Source organism: Aquarana catesbeiana, linkage group LG02 (genome assembly GCF_042186555.1).
Source record: "Aquarana catesbeiana isolate 2022-GZ linkage group LG02, ASM4218655v1, whole genome shotgun sequence".
Lineage (NCBI taxonomy): Eukaryota > Metazoa > Chordata > Amphibia > Anura > Ranidae > Aquarana > Aquarana catesbeiana.
The window spans coordinates 331,218,872-331,236,482 of record NC_133325.1 but is presented as its reverse complement, the minus strand read 5'-3'; the positions used below and the strand labels follow the sequence as shown (position 1 = coordinate 331,236,482).

The window sequence follows — 17,611 nt, the reverse complement described above, 5'->3', positions numbered from 1 at the left end:
GCTAACACACTACATTCATGTGAACGAGGCCTTAATCTATTCCCAACCAATAAACAAACATTTGAAAAACAAAACCCCACCCTAACACTGATAAAAAAAATCTTAACAGTTATCTAATTATAACACATAAACCCATTACTCCAGCTTAAAGATAAACCCCCTTTCCCCTTAAACTCAGAAAATCTTTTCAATGCAAATTTACAACTGTTCTTATAACCATAGCTAAGTGTTATCCTCTGCGCTACCTGGTGATACTAATTTAAGTGCTAAATAAAATATTGCTGATAAATGTTAAAAAACAAAAACACAATTGCAAAGAAAGGAATTGCTGCAACACCTAATTGTGTTCACAACTACAATACTAGAAATGTATTAAAATATTGGTGGTATTGCACAGTTTCTGTGTGAACAAATGTGATTTTAGGTTGTTCAGGAGGAAGAACATTTAAATTAAAGCGGAGTTCCACCCTAAAGTGGAACTTCCGCTCATTGGATTCCTCCCCCCCTTCGGTGCCTCAATTGGCACCATTCAGGGGGGAGGGGGGTGCAGATACCTGTATAATACAGGTATCTGCACCCACTTCCGGGCATAGCTAGCCGCAGCTAGCCGCAAATGCCCGCCCCCCCCGTTGTGTTGTGGGAAACACACAGTTCCCACAACACAACGGGGACCAGTGTAGACGCGCAGCGCGACTCGTGCATGCGCAGTAGGGAACCGGGCAGTGAAGCCGCAAAGCTTCACTTCCTGATTTCCTGACCGAGGATGGTGGCGGGGGCAGCCGAGAGACGAGCGATTGATCGCCTTCGGCTGCCGACATCGCTGGACCCTGGGACAGGTAAGTGTCCATTTATTAAAAGTCAGCAGCTGCAGTATTTGTAGCTGCTGGCTTTTAATATTTTTGTTTAAGGTGGAGCTCCGCTTTAATGGGGCCGCCCAAAAGCAACTTCCTTTAATGTACAGTTTATCACATTTTAATGCAAGTGTGCTAACGCACTGCATTCACATGAATGAGGCCTTAACCACTACATCATCCAGAAGATTTGGCTGCTCAATGACCAGGCCATTTTTTGCGATATGGCACTGTGTTGCTTTAACTGACAATTGCACGGTCGTGTGACGTTGTACCCAAACAAAATTGGGTACAGAACAAATGTCCTTTTTTCCCACAAATAGAACTTTCTTTTGGTGGTATTTGATCATCTCTGTGTTTTTTATTTTTTCCGCTATAAACAAAAAAGCGACAATTTTGAAAAAAACATATTTTGTACTTTTTGCTATAATAAATATCCCCAATTTATTGCTACAAAATAGGGGAACGATTTATGGAATTTTTATTATTATTATTATTATTTTTGTTACTAGTAATGGTTATGACATTGATCAGCGATTTTTATCGGGACTGCAACATTATGGTGGACAGATCGGACACTTTTGACACATTTTTGGGGACCACTGGCATTTATACAGTGATCAGTGGTATAAAAATACACTGATTATGGTGCAAATGTCACTGGCAGGGAAGGGGTTAACAGGGGCGATCAAGGGGTTAACTGTGTTACCTAGGGAGTGATTCTAACTGTGGGGGGGTGGGACTGCCTGGGTGAGGAGATCGATCATTGTTCATACTTAGTATGAACAACAGATCACTCTCCTTACCCCTGACAGCATGGAGATCTGTCTGTTTACATTGACAGATCTATGTTCTGTCTCTGTGCAGAGTGATCGGGGGTGCCCGGCAGTCATTGCGACCACCGAGTGCATGCATTGGCTCTGGTGTCACGCCCCCTAGTGGTCAAAAGGCGAGCCGACGTATAGCTACAGCAGTTCACCCAGGGGAGCCAACCTGCCGCAGTATAACTGTGGCAGTTGGTCAGAAAGGGGTTAATCTATTCCCAACCAATAAAACAAGCATTTGAAAAACAATATCCCACCCTAACACTGATAAAAAAAACCTTAACAGTTACCTAATTATAACACATAAACCCATCCCTCCTGCTTAAGGATAAACCCCTTAAGCTTAGAAAATCTTTTCAAGGCAAAGTTACAACTGTTCTTATAACCAAAACTAAGTGTTATCCTCTGCACTACCTGGTGATACTAATATAGTGCTAAATAAAATATTGCTGATAAATGTTAAAAAACAAAAACACAATTGCAAAGAAAGGAATTGCTGCAACACCTAATTGTGTTCACAACTACAGTACTAGAAATGTATTAAAATATTGGTGGTATTGCACAGTTCCTGTGTGAATAAATGTGAAATAGGTTGTTCAAAGCATTACATAAAATATTAAAAACAACTGTGAACAAATAAACGTGTTGTGAGTCCAAAGTGCATCACTAAGCAAAAATGACTGAGGAAATGTCTCAGTGCTGTTGGATAATCCACTTAAGTGCTCTGTTCTCCTTGACATATGGACAGTGAACCTTTGTGCTTCCACCAGTCACCTCAGTGCTCACAGAACTCCCACAGGGTAAAAGCCCCAAAACAGGGGTTCAAGTATATCTCTGGTTATACTCCTATGGTGACTCATCCTCTTATGTCTCCTCTACACTTGACTAGAGAGTTTGCATTCCTGGGATACCACTGGCCATGCAGGCCCATATACTGTATTCAAATAAAATAGACAATATGCCTCCCATAGTGTAAAATAGTTTTAAAATATCACCATTTATTAAAAGACAAATTCATGCTTACATCAAAGACATGTTAAAAGTGCACTGGAATTGTAAAAATAGTGTAAAATTGCACTATTCATGCCTCTCATGTTACTTCTGGTCCGCCATCTGCTCCGGCCACACCCTACACATTACGTCACATCTCGTGACTTCATCAGGGTAGTCTTATAGCCTCCCACTGATACTGATTGTTCCCACACTCACCAGTCATTTTTTGGCTCCATTAGAATGCTAACCCTGTGTAATTTTATGTTAAATAATATCAGAGCATACACTGGGTTAACCTCCCCTCCAATGTGACAGTGTGTTAAGACTTGGTGATTTGGTGATTTGCCACTCAGGTCTGAAAATGAAATCCTGGGAGGAGGTCCAATGCTCCTCTACATCTAGAGAGAGGGTATTTGCTAAGGGTTCCAACAGAGAAACAGATCTGTGAAGGAGTGTAGCAAGGGTGAGTATTTGCAGGTGGGAGGTAGGGACATGGGGAAAATGGCAGCTTTCCTTTACGTCTATCTCTAGCTTAAAGTGACCTTGCACTTTTAATGTGTAATGGTAAAAGTTCTGTAGAGCAGACACCACAGAATCCAGGAAGGTTTCTTCTGTGCTCACGTTTTTACAGGGACCTGATTTTCCATGACTTAATTTCCTTTTAATTCACTGTCCAATTATACTGCTTTAGAGCACTATATTAGTATGGTCATTCTAATTGGATAGTATATTAGCTGAAGGTGGAGGCCTAGTCATTATTTCAGGTAAAGTCAGACCCCAGTAACAAAGTGAAACTAAATCATAAAGAGACAAAAAAATGGTAGTTTTTATGGCTGTATTCACATTCCTGGACATGTGACTGAGCTGTATTCAGCTTCACTAGACAAAGTGAGCATTCTACTCTTTTAGTAAATCATCCTACCTTTATCAGGGCCTAGCAAATTATTCTTAATTCTAATTTCACCAATGATCTGTCCCATTTTAATGTCGTGATTTTGTGATCATTGTTCCTGCCCACTCTTCTTACCCCCTAGAGTGAAGAAAATGATGGCCAAGTGAAGGAACTGCTGAAAAGAGGGAATAACCTTCAGCTAAAAATATCAGATGACAAAAATAGGGAAGAAATCAAACTAAAACAGCAGCTATTACAAGCTAAATATAACACTCTCAAGGTATGTATACAAAATTGAACCTATGTACATTCTTGTAAGAAACTTGAATAAATATCATGAAAATAGTTTATAAATGTAAACATGTATCTTGTATTTTATTCATACTGCTTTTTGCAGAGAACTTACATTCATTCATAAGAACCCCTGCCCTGAAGACTTTTACAGCTCATTTCTCTATTGCAGCTTGTTCAACCACAAACATACACTTTAGGGACTATTGAGGTAGACACCGGTTAACCTGCTGGTATGTTTGGTATAATGATAGCAAGCAGGAGAATCCAGTTTAATAAAGGAGAATCTCCCTGTTGGCAACTAGACACAGAACCCCATAGCTGCATGGCAACAGTGATATCTAATAGTCATCATAATATCACCAACATTAGCAACACATATTATTATTGTCTTAATTGTTTACTATACTTTAGTAAGGTAAAAAGCAAATCTGATTGACGTCTGACAATAAATATACATAGATACATACTGTAACATAAAATTTCAGACGTTATTAAAGTTGAACTCCAGGAAAACAGCCAAACACACAGATGAAATACTGTACATATATCAGAGCAGTGTGATTTGTATTTCTGTCCATTCAGTTCTGAGATTTACATAGCTCTTCCACACAGCACAGCCTTGGCAGCTCCTACTGAATTCACTGGGTTTGGATTCAGCACTCGAACTTCAGTAATGTTTTAATGAACCTGCTCCAAACCAGACCTAGGTACATTCAGCTCATCCCTAATGGCGACCTTTGATTGACAGCTTGGTATGTTAAAGGATGTTGAAAAATAACAGACTGCCAGGTGAAAATAAAGTAAGAAAGCCTAAAATAATTGAGTGCATCCACCAAATTTAAGGTTTGGTAAGCTGGAACTTATTACATTTTAGTCTTGGGTTTAGATACACTTTAAAGGAAACAAAGTACAAAAAAACTGACACTTTCTATGAGTTGCCTGAATTCAATCTCAGAAATACCCGGCAAAGCTTTGCAGCATATTAAAAGTGCTAAAAATAGAGAATTAATTTGTGGTTGCACATAATACATCCTCTTAGAGTCACATGAATTTTGACAATGCTACAGAGGCTTTAGTGATTGAATTTACAGTACATTTACTTTAAACCTCTAATATACACTATATTACCAAAAGTATTAGGACACCTACCTTTACACGCAGATGAATTTTAATGGCATCCCAATCCTAGTCTATAGAGTTCAATATGGAGTTGGCCCACCCTTTGCAACTATAACAGCTTCAACTCTTCTGGGAAGGCTGTCCACAAGATTTAGGAGTGTGTATATGGGAATGTTTGACCATTCTTCCAGATACGCATTTGTGAGGTCAGGCACTAATGTGGATGAGAATGCCTGGCTTGCAGTCTCCGCTCTAATTCATCCCAAAGTTGTTCTATCAGGTTGAGGTCAGGACTAAAGTTCCTCCACCCCAAACTCACGCATCCATGTCTTGCTTTGTACACTGGTCCAAATAATTTGGTGGAGGGGGGATTATGGAGAGGGGTTGTTTTTCAGGGAATGGGCTTGGCCCCTTAGTTCCAGTAAAGGGAACTCTTAAGGCATCAGTATATGAGGACATTTTGGACAATTTTATGATCCCAAATTTGTGCTAACAGTTTGGGGTTGGCCCCCTCTTGTGCAGGGATTTCCTTTCACTTCCTGTTTGGCTATGGGAAAGGAAGTGAAGATAAATGTCTGCATTTGGACACAGATGGCAAAAAAAATCTGACAGGGGTTATAACCCTCCCTTGATCTATCCAAAATGAAAAAGAAAAGTTTTGCCTATAGTTCTACTTTAATTGGCATAAGTGTAAAAAAAAAGAGTAGTATACATAGCACAATTTTCAGATAAGAGCTTCTGAATGACTTTAAATTGTCACTTCAAATACCTTCTCGATAATGTTATTTGTATGAATTGTTATTATGGGATATCAGTGTACAGGAACGTTGAATGCAGTTTATTCAAAGATCCTGCTAACACCAACAGATTTTTTTTAGTAATTCTTCACAGAAACTAGATATGCCACAGCCTGAGATTTAGCATTATCTCTAATTGTCACAAAATGTCCTTTAAATCTCTCCTATAGGGCATTTCATTATTGGTTGTGTTTTCAAGAAGTAAGGTCATTGATTTTCATTTTTTGTTACTCAATAAAGCCACTCACCCTTGACAGATAAAAACTCAAAGGAATATTGATTATTTTAAGAAAATCACAGAGACTTATATTAAATTGTGTTCCATAATGTTTTTATCTTAAAGTGCCCTTAGGAAATATTTTACTTGCTTCTCTATGGATCATCTAATTAGTCATATGCTGTTTTACAATCAGCATAAACAGACAAATAATGTATGCTCAACTATGAAGTGTACATTATTATGAGAACAATGCAGTTACCAGATCAGTACTTATGCAGGTGTGCTGTAAGTGATGTCTATGGCCTTTCTCCGGGGGAAGGGGATCTGCCACGAAAGTGATCTTTTAGCAAGTTTGTAGGATTTAAAGGTGTTTAAAAACCTGTTTAACTTTTGAAGGTTTTTTCTCATTTTAACTTGGACTGTACACTTAGGACTGGTTAACACTGAAACGTGCGTGTTCCAGCACCTTTTAGCACATTCAGGTTGTGGCAGCTCATTGAAATGAACAATGGACTGCCAAACATGCAAGAACATGCAAAAAATAGTGCAAGTACTGCTTTTACAAATCGCCCCACACCAAATCACAAAGTACTGCTGTACCATGCGGTTTGGTAGCTGCATACATGCTGTGTTTGCAAGATACAATGCTTTATTGGGATTATTTGTACAACTTTAGAGGACTTATTTTGGAGGACATATTACTATTCTGTTTGTGTTATTTACTTAGCTTTGTTTTATGAGTGCAGTGTGCTTTACATTTTTAAATCCATACCAGACCCAGAGGACCTGGTATGGATTGGGCGGGACACGCTGTTTTTTTTTAGAATTTGCTATTGCTGACATTCTTTTGTTTACATTTGATCTCCCAGCAGGGAAACCCGATGACAGCCCGATGACAGCTAATGAGTCGTCAGTTGTTAAGGATGCGGTGGCTGACTTTTCCACCTGCTCCCTAACAACCAGCTATTCTTCACACAAAATTAGAATCGGTCCATCATTTTTTGATCCAAATTCAAAATTGTTCCAAAAATGTGGAATTCGTTAGAAAACAAATATATTAAACACAATTAAACACATTTCAATGAAACTCATTACTGTTTCATTTGGAGATTTGGATACATCCGAATCTCAGAATAACCAAAAGTTTGTTCAAATTTACATTCGGACCGAAACTAATTGCACATGTCTAATCTTAACACTGGAATGCCAGACAACATAACTGAGCAAGCTTATAACTACATTTCCAATTAAAAGTATGACGGGAAATAATAAAGACCAACAAGGTAACCCGGAGGTTAAAAAAAAAAAAGAAAAGAAAGACATTCCAAGGGCAGGGCTGGGCAGATAGTAAACAAGCGTAACCCAATAGATGGTTTCAGGGTCAGGCAGATAGCAAGAAATCATTATCAAGTAAGCAATCCAAGATCACGTCAGGAGGCAATTCAAAAAGTAATCTGCAGGGGCGTAACTAGAAATAGCAGGGCCCCATAGCAAAATGTTGTATGGGGCCCCCCTGCAAACAGTCCCCCCCACAGCTGCCCTAGGGTCAATGCAGCAAGACCTGTGCCACATACAGCGTGACCTGTGCCCAATACAGCATGACCTGTGCCCAATACAGCATGATATGTGCCCAATACAGCATGACCTGTGCCCCATACAGCGTGACCTGTGCCCAATACAGCCTGGTCTGCCTGTGCCCCATACAGCCTCACCTATGCAGAGGAAGAGGCAAGCCACCCAGATCAGCAGAGAGCGGGATTGCCTGCTGTAATAGCTTTCATTTGAATTTCCTGTCTTTCTGGGGCTCATCGTCACATAGCCCCACCTCTTGGCCAGACGCCTTTGATGACGTCACATGTCCCGCATTGGATCGTCGTTCTGTCTACCAAATGCACCGGGCCAAAAGGTAGAGCTATGTGACGTGAGCCCCGGGAACACTGGAAGTTCTAATGAAAGCTCTTACATCGGGCAATTCAGCTCTCTGCCGATATGGACAGCTCGCCTTTTCCTTTCCTCTCTCTTCCCCTGGCTGGGAGACTGTGCCGGCGGTGCTCTTATCCTCACTGGGCCCCACTCAGCTGCGGGCCCCATAGCGCCTGTATGGGTCGCTATGGTGGTAGTTACGCCCCTGGTAATCTGGGTACATGGCAAGGTCAGTAAAAAGGGAATCCAAAATAATAGCAGATCTGAGTCAGGCAAGAAAACAGACAGGGAACCAGAAAACTGATGCTATCACAAGCACAGTGACCAACCCAGCCAGGGGGTGATAAGCCAGACTCATTAAACTGCATTTAATGGGAGCGGCTCAGAGTATAAGAAGACTCGTTAACCCACAGCTGACAGGAGAAGCTGAAAGAGTGCCTAAGGCTCCATGCACACTGAAGCTCATAAACAGCAATTTTTGAAAGTTTGGCCGTTTTTTAACAGCCCATAAACTCCCCTCTATGTTATCCCCTCTATGTTTATGTTATGCACACATGGACATTTTTGGACGTTTATCAGCAGTGGAGTTGATGGGCTGTTGTCTGTATGCCCTAAAACTTCAGGAGCTGTTTTTCTGACCACAAAAAATGCTTAAAAATGTTAAACACACATAAACGCTGATAAACGTTGATAAACGCTCAAAAACTTGGCTCATCAGCATTTTTTAACATTTTTGATCCATTAAAAAAAAAATTCTTAAAAAAAAAAGCTAAAAAATGCTAATGCGGAAAAACGCTAATAAACGCTATTGCAAAAACGTTAAAAAATGTTGAAAGACTCACTGCAAAGCTACTGGCGTTTTTATAATGTTATTTTAACGTCCAGTGTGCATGAGCCTAATAATTATACTGTAATTGCAATGTTAGGGGGTTATGGTGGTAATGATTGTTATTATTATTATAATGAGTGCTGGCATATTTTGCAAAACTTTGTTGCAGCACAGACAGAGATGAATTTCAGTTATCTAACTTAATTTCATATATCTTTTTATGTTTAGACAATAAGAGAAAACATAGTCCGCATGTAATCATTGTCTGACTACTAAAATATTTCCTCTGCATTTTTATATTTTTCTAGTTTTATGTAGTACCTTATTTATTTGATAAGATTATTTACTATATATTTACTATACTTCTTTTAGGGCATCGTTTTTAATGTTTCTATTTGCAAAAGTACCGAAAAATTTACTGAATTGCTGAAATTAAAAATAATTTTAATTGTTGATTATGCAATGTTTAGCTTACATTATGTTTAAAAAATATGTTCGTGGGGAACTACCCACATGAAAGAAAATCGGTGAAATAGAGAAACATTAGAAAAATAAAATATAATTGTTTAATATTTTTAAAAAGAGTTATAGATCAAATCAATAATAAATGTAGGAGCTCATGGAAATCATCTGTGGATGTATTAATTTATTTGGGTCTACTGGCCAACTTAAGTATACACCCACTGGCACTCCTATCCTGTTATCTCATCACATCACAGAAAGATATTTTCCTTACAAATGTTGTCATATTGGCTGGCTGAGATGACATGGTATCACATATATATAAAGATGTCACTCTGAGCCTTTCACTAAGCTATATGACGTTGTCCCAGAATAGCTGCTCTCGTGTGCCCATGGGGGGCGCGCAGCGCGGTGATCATGGCCAAACCATATTGCTAGGATACGGCGCGACCCCGATCTCTGTAAAGAGCCGCCGCCACGACTCTTTGACCATGTGTCCAATGCTGGTAATCGGCACTGACAGAGTGTGTGGCGAGTAGAGCTGATCAGCGGCATCTCCTCGCAGGGGACATCAAGACATATAATCAGGGCACTGATCATCAGTGCCCTAATTACAATAAAGTGCCACCAGTGCCAGCAATCACTGCCCACCAGTGTCAGCAATCAGTGCCAACCAGTGCCCACCAGTACCAGAAATCAGTGCCCACATGTGCCACCATTCACTTCCCATCAGTGATGCAAGTCAGTGCTGGCTATCAGTGCCGCCTATCATTGCTGCCCATCAATGCCCATCACTCCTGCCCATCAGTGCCAACCATCAGTGCCCATCAGTGCTGCCTATCCATGCTGCCTATCGGTGCCCACCAGTGCCACCAATCAGTGCTGCCTATCAGTGCTCATCAGTGCCACATATCAGTGCCCATAAGTGCGGCATATTAGTGCCTCTTCATCAGTGCCCCCTAATCAGTGCCCATAAGTGCCGCCACATCATCAGTGCCCATTAGTGCAGCCTATCAGTACCCATCAGTGCTGCCTCATCAGCGCACATCAGTGAAGAAGAAAAATTACTTATTTACAAGATTTACTGACAGAAACTAAGAAAAATATTTTTTTTCAAAATATTCAATTTTTTGTAAAAAAATAAAAAAAAGCAGTGATTAAATACCACCAAAAGAAAGCTCTATTTGTGTGAAGAAAATGATAAAAATATCACATGGTTACAGTGTAGCATGACTGTGCATTTGTCATTCTGAAAGCTGAAAGCTGAAAGCTGATAACTGCCTGGGCAGGAAGAGGGTGAAAGTGCCCTCTAGACAAGTGGCTAATATCTGTAGAGTAAAAGAAAAACTAGTGTGAATCATCATTCACTCCGTCTACACCTACAACACATTAATGCACAAAAATTACACAGTTCATGTTCAATAAGGATTTATTGGTAACTGTTAAGCAGTTATTTGATATTTATTATCTAATTTGAATTGCTCTTCAGAAACTGTTTTTTTGTCATGTGACTGGCACAGCACCAATCAGGGCTGGCCAGACACAGACTCATATTGTAGAGAGCATAAATCAGCAGAGTAATAGAAGCCCCTCCCAAAGAACTTTTCCTGCAAATGCCAAAGAACAGGAAAAGATTATGTGACCACACAACAGAGCTGCAGGAATAAGGTACTAAGATGATTTAAAAACCAAAAATGAAATACAGTGGCATGATATATATGATTTATGTGAATGAATTATAACAATTGACACTTTGTTTAGTATTACTTTAAAATAGTAAACCAAATAACAAAAACTCATAATACTTAACATAATGTTGTGACAATGACAAAATCTGGGCACCCCCCAAACTAAGTCAACAGCACTGGGCCCCCCATATTCTGTTAAAATTGTCTATTAACAATTATGCAGTAACATTACTAACCACTGACCACTAATAAGTAGGGATCTGCCAATGAGGTCTATTGTATACTCCATCACAGCATTTTTATCCAGACCTGGATTATAAAACTTATCAAGACATATTGTAAATAGTTTAGCAAGCATTGGGGTTTATTTACTAAAACTTGAACGTGCAAAATTTGGTGCAACTGTGCATGGCAGCCAATCAGATTCTAACTTGAGCATGCTCAATTAAGCTTTGACAAAAAATCCCGGAAGCTTATTTATTTATATGCAGAGCTGCACCAGATTTTGCACTCTCAAGTTTTAGTAAATCAACCCCATTAAGTCGATATGCTTCTTTGTTTCAGTGTTTCTCTTTAGAGACAGGCTTAATGGCATATAGTAAATGTTTTAGCAAGCAGTAGGATGCAGAATTAACATTTCCTCTCTGAGCTAAAATATATACATAATTCATAACCTCTGTTGTGATTAAATTAGGTTAATATTGATTATTTATTTAAATATTGAAGACCATTACAAACATTTTTAGACTAAACACCCCTGTTTTATGAAGGGCAACAGGTCAGTGCGATAAATTAATTCTTATTAAGAAGACATGTTTCAAAGGCGGGTCATGAGTAGTCTTGTTAAAAGATAATTTTATGCTGCATGATAAAATATGTGTTATTAGATTGTGGCATGTGGTACACTAGAAACATTAATGCATTTAGAAAACTGTATCTAAAAGGGTGACAGCTTGCACATTCATAAACATTTTTTTCATCCTTTTGGACATTCTTCAGACCTCTTGATTGGTCAGGTGATTTCTGTCAACACCCTCTTGGGAATAAAGAAAAGGGGACTGCATTAGCAATTGGGAACTCCCCTTTACCATAACAATAAAGAATATCTGCCAAGAGTCGTATTTCTTGAGAGTCCAAAGACTCATAAATCTTGTTTGAACTGAAAGACCAGAAACCTGTCAATTACTCTTTCTCTGTTGTTCCTATTTATTTTTCTGTCGCTATTCTTGTCGATTTTTTTTTTAATATTTTTTCAGTAATTTTTTTTGTTTGCAATATCTTTCCTTTTCCTTTATTAAATGATGTTGTAAAATAATCGAGTCTTGTCTCTAGATGCTCTAACATAAAAAGTATCCCTGTTCTTTAAAGAAATGCTACTTTCTTTATCATACATCACGGGACATAGAGTGGCTATAGTAATTACTATCTGGGTTATACGCCACCTATAGGTGAATGGACACTGGCACACCCAAAAGACAGGAAGTCCCCCTTTATATAACCCCTCCCATACAGGAAGTACCTCAGTTATTTCACCAGTGTCTTCAAGGTGATGGTCACAGTGAATTAGTGCTCTATGCTATGATTTGTCCCGGTGGAAGGTCCTGTCAGGATCAGGGGGCTATGCATTCAAATCCTTCCAAGGTGGCAAAGAAGGCCAAGATGGATGGTACCCAAGCCTCGAGGAAGAAGAAGCGAGGTTTTGCCTGTAATGCGCCTCTTTGGGGCATTTGACCCTGGGATCTGGACCCTTGGACAGACAAGAAGCCAAAGGTTGTCCTGGCAGGGTGCTGTACAGGTCCAAGGGTGTGGACCCGGTCCTTGAAGGTCCACAAAAGACCTGAATCACCGTGATGGGTAAAGATTGGATCTAGCTGAGTATTTCAGCAGTATCCTGCGGCAGGAATGGTAAGTTTGAAAAAAGTTTAAGGTTTTTTTTAGTAGCTGCATGTCTTGCCTGTGTATCACCACTAGAGGGTAGTGGTGTATTATTCACATACCTAGTGTTTTCTGACATTCAGGAATGCTTGTTTTTGAGGATCCCCATTGTCTGGGAGGCAGGCAGCACAGCAGTGTTTATCATGGCATGCTCCTCTACTGCCGTATTACCCCTCGTGCCTGTACCACCAGCATTTTCTCTGGTAAGAACAGCTGCCTCATCTATGCACATGGAGGTAAGCCCTAGATAAGGGTTGCAGATGATGTGGAGCGTGGCCTAAGATGCCGCTGATGCACACGTGGGATCGAGAGCACATCCAGGTGCAGCTTGGCTGCTGGATGGACCAGGAGCAGGCTGCTGCTGCTGGGGCACGTAAGCACAGTGGGGTATGGATACAGGCATTTAAAGACACAGCTACTGGTTATTAGACTGAGCGGTGATAGCAGCATTATAGCTGGATTACAGCTCATCAGTGGATTGGGTACACATATTGTAGGTACCTCAATTTTTTTGCTTAGGGCAATATCTTCCTGAAAGAAGAGTGGGGGAAACACAGCAGGAAGGGGTGCAAGGGCACTGCTGCCAGGGTCTGAGGATCCTAGTCACACTTCCGCAGCACTGTCATCCCCTGAGAGGCCAGAGGCAACTGGCCAATTTGAGCCATTACGGCTGTCAGGTATAGTGGCTACTTCCAATGCTTCAGCCTCTACATATGTCACTAAAGATGATTTGGCATCAGCATTAGCGGGTTTGGAAGGCAAAATAGCTGGCATGATTGCGTCTGTCTCCCAAACTGGGAAAAAGCACAAAAGATTTCCTGACCTTCCAGTACTGGAACAGGAATGGGCAGAGGATAGTGAGGTACCTCTTAGAGCTTCTTTTTCCATAGCTGGTTCAACAGCACAACCTGCAGTAGCAGCTATAGGAATTTGTCAGTCCTTGAAGGACCAGTTTAAACGAATCATTAAAAGTGTTGCTGCTCAAGGGGAAGCTGCTCGCGAGTTGGTGGACCTGCTGAGGGCCTTATGCTTTGCGGTTGATGCGCTTAAGGATTCTGTACAGCAAGTGTCTTGCTTTGCTCTCTTGGCTGTGCATATGCACATAATTCTTTGGTTAAAGAATTGGTCAGCAGAATTGCAAAAAGCTATTGGCAGGTTTTCCCTTTCATGGGGAGTGTTTGTTCGAGAGTATAAGTATAAGATAAGTATATCCAAAAATTTCAGGTGGTAAGAGTGCACTTTCACCTGTTAAAAGAAGGAATAGGCGTCCTTCATTTAAGTGTTCTAGTTCCCCGGCACTGGGGGCCTCAACCTCCAGGCAGTTTCGACGGCCTCTGCTGTCTGATTCAAGAGGTAAGCCTCAGGGGCAAGGACAGGGCCAGAAAAAGCCCTGGGTTCAGAGGCCTGCCAAATAGGGTCTTAAGGCCTCTTCATGAAGGAGTGCCCCCACTCATTCGGGTGGGGGGAAGGCTTCTGCAATTCTCAGAGGCCTGGGGGAAAGGGATGCAGGACAGATGGGTCAATTCCACAGTATCTCTAGGTTACAAACTAGAGTTCTGGAAGATCCCACCATTTCGATTTCTAAGGTCAAATGTTCCCAGAGACCTATTAAAAAGAAGATCCTTATTCCAGGCACTGGACCAGATGAGGTCACAAGGTGTAATTGTTAAGGTACCGACAGAGGATCGGTCCATGGGTTTCTATTCAAATCTTTTCATGGTACCAAAACCGAATGGAGATATGAGACCCATTCTAGATCTCAGAGGTCTGAATCGATTTCTAAATATTTGTTCTTTTCGGATGGAGTCAATCCGGTCAGTCGTGTCCACTCTGAGAGGAGGAGAATTTCTAGCATTAATAGACATTAAGGATGCATATCTGCATGTGCCAATTTACCTCTCTCGACAGAAGTTTCTGCGATTCAAGGTAGAGGAGCTTCATTTTCAGTTTGTAGCCCTGCCCTTTGGGTTAGCCACTGCCCCCCCCCCCCGGTGTTCACAAAAATTCTGGCTTCCGTATGAGCAAAACTAAGAGTCCAGGGTATATCAATAATGGCATACCTAAACAACCTATTGCATATGGATCAGTCGGCTGCACGACTAGACCGGAATGTGTCCAGCACGGTTTAGTATTTGGAACACCTGGTTTGGATTCTCAACCTGGAGAAATCAGCTTTACGGCCAGTGCAATGGCTGAAATACTTGGGTCTGATTATAGACACAATACAAGAAAAGGTATTTTTGCCTCAGGCGAAAGTAAGTGCCATAATGGATCTTGTCCGGGTGATCAAGAGGAAGAAGGGACCTTCAATTCACCTTTGTATGAGGTTTCTAGGGAAGATGGTAGCTTTGAACCAATTCCCTATACCCAATTCCACTCAAGACCATTGCAAAACAGGAACGAGAAGATCCAAGCTTTAGATTGTCAGATGTATCTGTCCCCAAGGGTGCAGCAGAGTCTCAATTGGTGGTTGGTAGCCAGAAATTTGCAGAAGGGCAAATCCTTCTTGCCAGCAGCTTTGAAGGTGGTGACAATGGATGCCAGCCTCTTGGGGAGCAGTTCTGGAGGAATTCACTGTCCAAGGAAAGTGGTCAGGAATCGAGAAAATTTTGCCCATCAATATCCTAGAGATTCGGGCAGCTTGTCTGGCTCTAGTGTCATGGACTGTCAGGTTGCAGGGTTGTCCTGTCAGGATCCAATCCGACAATGCCACAGCTGTGGCTTATATCAAGCACCAAGGGGGTACCAGGAGTCAGGCAGCCCAGAAGGAGGCGGACCATAACCTGACATGGGCAGAGAAACATGTATCTTTCCTGTCAGCAGTCTTCATTCCAGGTGTGGAGAATTGTCAGGCAGACTTCTTGAGCTGCCAGCGGTTGTCCCCAGGGGAATGTTCCCTACATCCCGATATTTTTTCAACCATTTGCCAAACAATGGGTACCCAGACATAGATCTGTTAGCATCCAGGTTCAACAAGAAGTTGGACAGGTTTGTATCAAGGACAACGGATCTGCTTGCATTTGGAACAGAAGCGTTAGTGATTCCTTGGGACCAGTTTTTTCTGATATATGCATTCCCTCTAGTTCAGCTTCTACCACGACTTCTGCGCAGGATAAGGGAGGAAGTGAAGCCAGTAATATTGGTAGCCCCAGTGTGGCCCAGAAGGTCCTGGTATGCAAAAATTGTAAGATTGGCAGTGGGCAAACCATGGTCCCTTCCACTTCGGCCAGACTTGCTCTGCAAGGACCAGTATTCCATCCTGCCTTACAGTCGTTAAATTTAATGGTTTGGCTATTGAGGCCCAGATTTTAAAAGATCGAGGGCTTTCTGGGTAAGTGGTGACTACCCTGATAAATGCAAGGAAACCAGCTTCTAGGGCTATTTATTATAGAATGTGGAAGTCCTATATTTCTTGGTGTGAGGCCAAAGAACGGCATCCCCGAAAGTATGTCATAGGTAGAATTCTTGCCTTCTTGCAGTTAGGGGTAGAAATTAAACTGGCTTTAAGTACAATTAAGGCTCAGATATCGGCCTTATCTGTACTTTTTCAAAGACCAATTGCTTCGCATTCCTTGGTCAGGGCCTTTACACAAGGGGTAGTTCATATAACTCCACCAGTTAGGCCGCCCTTGTGTCCCTGGGATTTAAATCTAGTCTTGACAGTTTTGCAGAGACAGCCCTTTGAGCCTATTTGGCATATTCCTCTGATCCTTTTAACAAGGAAATTTTTTTTTGGTCGCAGTGACCTCTGCAATGAGAGTGTCAGAGTTGTCAGCTTTTTCTTGTAAAGAGCCATATTTAATTGTTCATCAGGACAGGGTGGTGTTGCATCCTCATCCGGCTTTTCTGCCTAAGGTGGTGTCCAGCTTTCACCTGAACCAAGATGTCACTCTGCCTTCATCTTTCCCAGAACCCCGTTCTGTGGAAGAGAGATTGTTGCAATCTCTCAATGTGTGAGAGCTGTCAGAGTCTACCTGAAAATTACAGCTCAGATGCGAAAGACCTACTCTTTGTTTGTACTGCCAGAAGGGCCCAGGAAGGGGCAGGCAGCATCAAAATTTCACAGTGGATTTGCCAAGTTATAATTCAAGCTTATGGGTTGAAAAGAAGAGTTCCACCCTTTTGGGTAAGAGCGCACTCTACCAGAGGAGTAAGTGCCTCATGGGCAGTGCGTCATCAAGCCTATATGGCTCAGATTTGCAAGGCCGCAACTTGGTCATCAGCACATATGTTTGCTAAATTTTATCAGATGGATGTAAGGTGGCAAGAGGATGCTGCATTTGGGGGCAGTGTGCTGCAGGCTGCAGTATAGGTCCTCATGAATGATGGCAGGCTGCTTTGTATGTGTCTCCCTCCCCTCAGGGTCATTGCTTTGGGACGTCCCAGATGGTAATTACTGATCTGTGTCCCATTATGTACGATAAAGAAAATAGGATTTTTCCTACAGCCTACCTGTAAAATCCTTTTCTTGGAGTACATCTCGGGACACAGAGATCCCTCCCCTCTTTACTGGGATATTCATTGCTTTGCTACAAAACGGAGGTACTTCATGTATGGGAGGGGTTATATAGAGGGGGACTTCCTGTCTTTTGGGTGTGCCAGTGTTCATTCACCTATAGGTGCTGTAAAACCCAGATAGTAATTACTATAGCTGCTCTGTGTCCCATGATGTACTCCAAGAAAAGGATTTTACAGGTAAGCTGTAGGAAAAATCCTTTTATGTTGTAATTTATGAAATATCCCTGCCCACCTTGACAGTGTGTATTGCAGACATTTTTAAACAT

At 41.3% G+C, this 17,611-nt stretch overlaps 1 protein-coding gene across 1 annotated transcript in view; it reads left to right on the top strand.

Annotated features, from left to right (window-relative positions):
* Positions 1-17,611, top strand: part of DMD (dystrophin) — a 3,507,873-nt gene that overhangs the window by 1,444,788 nt on the left and 2,045,474 nt on the right. The window contains exon 38 of the mRNA XM_073614841.1: positions 3,703-3,840. Coding sequence (XP_073470942.1) covers positions 3,703-3,840 — 138 coding nt within the window. The remainder of the gene's footprint in view (positions 1-3,702; positions 3,841-17,611) is intronic.